Below are 6,054 nucleotides of genomic sequence, written 5' to 3'. Positions count from 1 at the left end.
TGAAATACAAATATATTTTGTTTGTGTTCCAAAATGCATATATTTTTAAAAGGTAAAATTAAAAATTTAATTGTTTGAGAGTGCAGTGGGCTGTAGAATGCAATGACGTCCATTAAATTTTATACGATGGGCCAATATCATGATGGGCTAACCAACCCATTTGTCCAATTTACTTTTTATAATAGCAAAATCCAACTCTTTATTTTAATATTTATATTTTATGTATTTAACTTTTATTATTTCAATTGATTTATTCTATTTTTCTTACAAGAATTTTTTTGATTTATTCTATTATTACATATTACACACACACACATATATATATATATATATATTTATAATATACACAAGAGTCTATATTTTTTTGTAATTTTAGTTTTAGTGATTAAGATATTTTGTTAATTTGGATAAAAGTTAGTTTTGTTTTACTAATTTTAATTTTTTATATTTTGAAAACGTGAGTGTTGTTCCAACACGAAAAATTAAATTGAGCTATTATAGCTTTCCATTAAAATGATTTGAAAATGATTTAAATTTATTATTTTTTTTCTAAATAACAAAACCTGAAGAAAACATCGTGGAAAATCAGAAACCCTAACTTTGAAGTTGGAAGAGGAAGAAGAAGAAACAATGTCTGGTGTGAAGAGAGCACTGAGGCAGTTCACGTTCGGAAGCAGCAAGACCGCCGGCCGCAACTCGGCGGGGCGCATAACGTCGTTTCACAGAGGCGGCGGAGCTAAGCGGTCGCAACGAACCGTCGATCTCAAACGGAACACCACTTCTTCCCTCGGTGTCGTCGAACGGATCGAGTACGACCCTAACCGTTCTTCCAATATCGCACTCGTTCGCTGGCTACACGGCGTCCACCACCGCCACCGCCGCGCCGCTGCCAGCGCTGGCTCATCCAAGCTCCTCCCCCTCGATCCCGCCGTCACTGACACTAAAAGCGTTCGCGGCGTGTTCGCGCTCAATTCAATGTTGCCGCGCGTTGGAACCTCCACGAGAGACGTTTTCCTGTCTGCGTTCTCGTCCAAGGCCAAGGGACGGGATACGAAGTCGGAATTAGAATCGGTTTCTTCCCTCGCATTGCCTCGGATCGCGGTTGCCGCTGCGAGAGCTCCGTTCTTTGCGCCGCGCGTGAAAGGGGAGGAGACGTTGGAGGTTCGGAATTGGAGAAGGAATAGCGACGGTTGGGCGCATAGGAACAAACGTAAAGTGGCGGTCTCGTGGCAAAGCATCGCGCGTTGAGTTGATGCTATTTTGAACTGTAAACTAAACTTCTGTCTCTCTGCTTTTTTAATTTTGGTTTTGGCTGATGAGTTGTTAGTTGAGATTGTGCTTCTCTAAATGTTGATGCGTAAGGCTTGGATTGATGAGTAGTGTTCAGTTTATTTGCTCTGATTCTGATTGGTAGCGCAAGTGAAAGCGAGAGAGGGGTAGGAACTGAATGGTTAGTTTTGTTTTTCTGAACTGCAAATAATCAGTATCTTTGGAACAGAAATAATGACTGGTAGCTGTTATTTTATTGTTGTACGCAATATTATGAAATTTGAAGTACAGAACAGATGGCTGTGTCATTTCCATTCCATCCTTGTGTTTTGAGTGAATATGCTATTGAGGAAAAGTCTTGCTGCTTCGTACTTGGGATTACTAGAAACAAGTCAACCATGCTTGTGGCACTTCTCCTAGTTTGTGAGTTAATATTTTAGCTGGAGATGATTATAGCTGTTTCTCCTTTTCAATTTAAGTTCACTCTCACCCCTTTGCTTCCCATTTTAAATTTGAGAGGTGGTGGGGGTTTGTCACTTGTCGGTTTGGGGCTTTGGATTTATTGAGGTTCTGTTGTTGAGGATTTTACCTAACACTTTTTTTTCTCAGGTATTAGATTATATATATTATATTTTATAGGAGATTAGGGGTACATCTTTTACAAATTTGTAATTATTTTAATAATTCTATCAAGCCTCTTATCTACTTAAGAATTTAAGCACTGATTACAGCTTGGGATACATTTCGGGGATTGTTTTTGCTCGAAGATTGGTATCCTGAAAATCTTATTTTCATGGTGAGGGGTGTTGTCACCGTGGGATTATTGTAAATTATCTTTTGTTGGATTGAACCAATTATCAATAGGCTAAAAGTTATAAGATATAGTTAATAGTCATGATTCTTTCTACTTAATAACGTATTAACTAACAATTTCTCTCAACAATTGTATTGTTGTGTTATAAATCAAATTCTTCGATTATTACTTGGCCTCTCTCGAGACAATTGATACAACTCATAACAATCTTCCTGTCAATAATTGTTGCATTGGGATCAAATTTGTGACTTTGACTATAATATCAATTGTTGCATTGAGTTTTTTTTCAGTTGATAAAAAATTATGGCTAATAATAGTTAGGATACAATTCTCTCAAGGAACAATTGATGCAAAAATCTCCCCCTTGATAATTGTTTCACTAGGGATTGAAGTTGTTACTTTGATTCTAATATCAATGGTTGGATTGCATGTTTGTTACTAGACTAATAGTTAGAATGCAAATCTTTCGAGTTAAGAGCATATAGTAGAGCTTTAGCATCACCATTTGATAATAATTTGACTAACCTTATATCTTTGCTACAGGATAATTCATGGACCATGCAATAATTTCATTTCCTCTCGAGTTTGTTTTCGTTTGCCATACTCTCCAACTCTTTCTTTTGCCATACTCCAACTTTTTCTTTTGCCATAATTTGAATTTAAAAAAGTATTCCCTCATTAATTCTTAAGCAGCATAAATCTTTATTATCAATTTATATAATTAATAATTATATAATATATAGATCTGTGTCTTTATTTTCACATTTTAGAGATTATATGTATCCTCGCGTTATATTAGTGTTTGTGTTAGATAGATATACATAGATAGTGAGTGATCATGTAAGCTATCGTTGACTCTAAATAGTAAAATTTGAATGTGAATTTTCTTACTAGAAGGAAAGAGTTAGATGGATTCCCGTGACAAAAGCTAATGTCCCATTTCTGTGCTCATTGTTTCAATATAACTGCACATTTCCTTTCATTCGATCGAGTTTTAATCAACTGGATTGGGTCTGCTCTCGTGACAAATGCATAAAGTTGGGTTGAATCCAAATTTGTTGGGTTGATTGTCAATTTATAATCCCATTGTAGATTATGCTGTCTTAACTTTGAAATTTAGATACTTTACCTTCACCTATAACTTTTTACTTAGTTGCATATTCTGTAGTAGCCCAAAACTGAAATTTCCTTTGCTTGACTCCTGAAAACAGAATTTCAAACTATTGCTTTCCACACTCTCACAAATAAAGATAGAATAGTTACGATTGTAAAAAGTAAAAACCTCCAAAACTCTAACATATCTATCAATCCATTGAACGGTAGTTTAGAGTATGACTGTTTCTTCCTGCATCTCCATGTTATTCTCTCACCATGTTATTCTCTCACCATGTTATTCTCTCACCTCTATAAATTTTGGTATTTCCAAAAATGTCCCTACGTAGTATTTTGGATTATGTAATTTCTAAATTCGGAATTAGTTTTTGGATTTCATAATCCAAAAGTCTTTTTCCAAAGACATGATTAGTTTTCAGATTACATAATTTTGAAGTCTTTTCTAATATGAGATTAGCTTCCGGATTATGTAATCCGGACTACTTTTTTCAAATGCGTATTCGGATTACATAATCCAGAAGCTACTATCAAATCTAGACTTTTGAATTATATAATCCGGAAACTAAAATTAAGATGTATGAGGGTGGCACAAGAAGGATAATAAAGAATTTTCATGTTTTGTATGAGAGTGAGATTTGTATGAGAGTGAGAGAAGAACATATGGAGTCGAGAGTTGCATGAAGAAATAGTCTTAGAGTAGATAGCCCTCTATCTTGTGGGCAACTGCTTGTTTGTCATGATAAGCCCATCCTTTAAAAAAATGGATCAAATTGAGATAATTCAAAAACAAAAACAATAAGATGTAATTGAAAGAATAAATCATCTTAATGATGGGACTAAAAACACTGTTTAAACATTCATTCAACCTTCAAAATATTCTTTGTCGACTCCTTGGTTTGGACAATAAATTTGGCAAAAGAGTATTCTTTGATGTGAAGATTTTGTAGGTGTTGAACTTAATTTTTTGGCTTTTGTTTTTCAAAGTATTTCAGCGACTATGATTCATATTAATTTTTAATTTACTTTAGTATTTTACAATTTGAAAATTATTTGACTTTAATGAAGTTACATGTAATAATTCCAAACTACAAGCATGTACCAGAATTAAACTATTTAACATTGTGGATACATGAAAAATGTTTAAAAATAGATTAAAAAAATTAAATATTCATAATTGAAATAGATTTAGTATAAATTTTTTAATGTAATAAATTTAGTAAAGTATACCGAAATTGTGATCACATTTATTGCCTAATTAATATTAGTTACTTGTCTCCTATGATTAAAATATCCCGTTAATTGCAAAATAAAAAATGAAATACATGCAAAATATTTTAGAGTTGATTTTGAAAAAAATTAAATAAATTTTTAAAAGAACTAATTATAAAATTTTTAAGCAAAATTGTATATATTGTAAAATCCTATAAAATCAATCAAAATTGGTGTAAAAATCTATTGTACATTAATATTAAACACAGCATATAATACAACATGATGAAAAAATATAACTACATTATAATAATTAAAAAAAATATATAAAGACAATTATCATTGGAAAAAGTCTTATAAATCATCAAATCTTTGTTAGAATTCATAAATCCTATCAAAATAAAATTATTATTCTTTATATTATTATTATTCTTTATAATTTAGTTTATTATTATTCTATTATTTTAGTACTTTTAATATTTTGTTTATTATAAATATTAATTATGATTTTATTATTATTTAAAAGTTTATTACTATTATTTTAAAATAATATATTCATAAATAATTAATTTTCTTCTATTATAATAAATAATTAAATATGAATACATTGACAATATTAATCATTAAATATCCGTCAATTAATATTAATTGGTAATATCTATCTATAATTTGGTGTCAATCAATATCTCTCGGTAATATCCTTCGATAATTAGATATTAATCAATATTAAAACTCAAATGTGTAAATTCAATAATTATGGTAATAATAATAGTAATAATTTTATTTTATATAGATATGTAATAAAATGAAAATATTAATTTAATATAATAATTTTTACCTATGTATAAAGATTTCTCTTTTAGTAACCAAATTTTGGTGTACAAATTTGCTTTTTCCATTTAGTACATCTCATTTTATTATTTTATCCGAAGAACCATTTAGACATTTCTTCATTACTCTTGTCACAAACAAAGTAGTTTTCAATTTAATTTAATGTGTCATCGTCTCCTTCTTCCCATGCTTCCTTCTCTTTTTGGCTCCGATCTCCAATTCGATTTTCAAGCTAAGAGACCTTAATCTTTTTCCTTCACAATTTTTTCCTTCGAGAAATCCCTCGAATTCCCAAACATTGTACAAGGTAATCATGAAACCACATTCATATTCAAATTAAAACTCGCTAATAAGTGTATTTGTTTCTTCATTTTTCTTCTATTGTAGTTTCTCTCTATTCAGCTCAGTGCTCATGGTAGAGGCTAAAGTTTTTTTTACAAAATAAAATTTTAGAGTTTATGTTTTTGATTTAATTTTAATGCAAAGTCATGAAAGTTGTAGTGGTCAACCCTAGTTCGAGATGCTTCAAAGTCGATTTTGTAATTTTTGATCAAACTCCTGTAATGATATAATGTGAATTTTCACCTGAAAAGGTAATGATATATTGACAACCATACTTTTTTTTATATAATCATATTACAACTCGACAACCATACTTTTTTATATAATCATATTACAATTCTCAATATTATTATTTTAATATTTTTTTATATCATTTAATTATAAATTTATCTTCTATTAAATATATTTATATCTAAACAATATGTTTATTTTGTCTTTTAAATAAATGTTTTGATTTTGTCTTTCAAGATTATTCT

At 30.4% G+C, this 6,054-nt stretch overlaps 1 protein-coding gene across 1 annotated transcript; it reads left to right on the top strand.

Moving 5' to 3' along the window:
* Positions 1–556: 556 nt before the first annotated feature.
* Positions 557–2,821, top strand: LOC137824356 (large ribosomal subunit protein uL2mz, N-terminal part). The gene is made up of 2 exons (XM_068629985.1): positions 557–1,267; positions 2,627–2,821. The coding sequence occupies exon 1, from the start codon at positions 631–633 to the stop codon at positions 1,246–1,248; it is 618 nt and encodes a 205-aa protein (XP_068486086.1). The 5' UTR covers positions 557–630; the 3' UTR covers positions 1,249–1,267; positions 2,627–2,821.
* Positions 2,822–6,054: the final 3,233 nt, after the last annotated feature.

The sequence above is a fragment of the Phaseolus vulgaris genome, chromosome 8 (assembly GCF_000499845.2).
Source record: "Phaseolus vulgaris cultivar G19833 chromosome 8, P. vulgaris v2.0, whole genome shotgun sequence".
Classification (NCBI taxonomy): domain Eukaryota; kingdom Viridiplantae; phylum Streptophyta; class Magnoliopsida; order Fabales; family Fabaceae; genus Phaseolus; species Phaseolus vulgaris.
The sequence above is the reverse complement of the archived record's forward strand: the minus strand, read 5'-3'. Positions and strand labels throughout refer to the sequence as shown.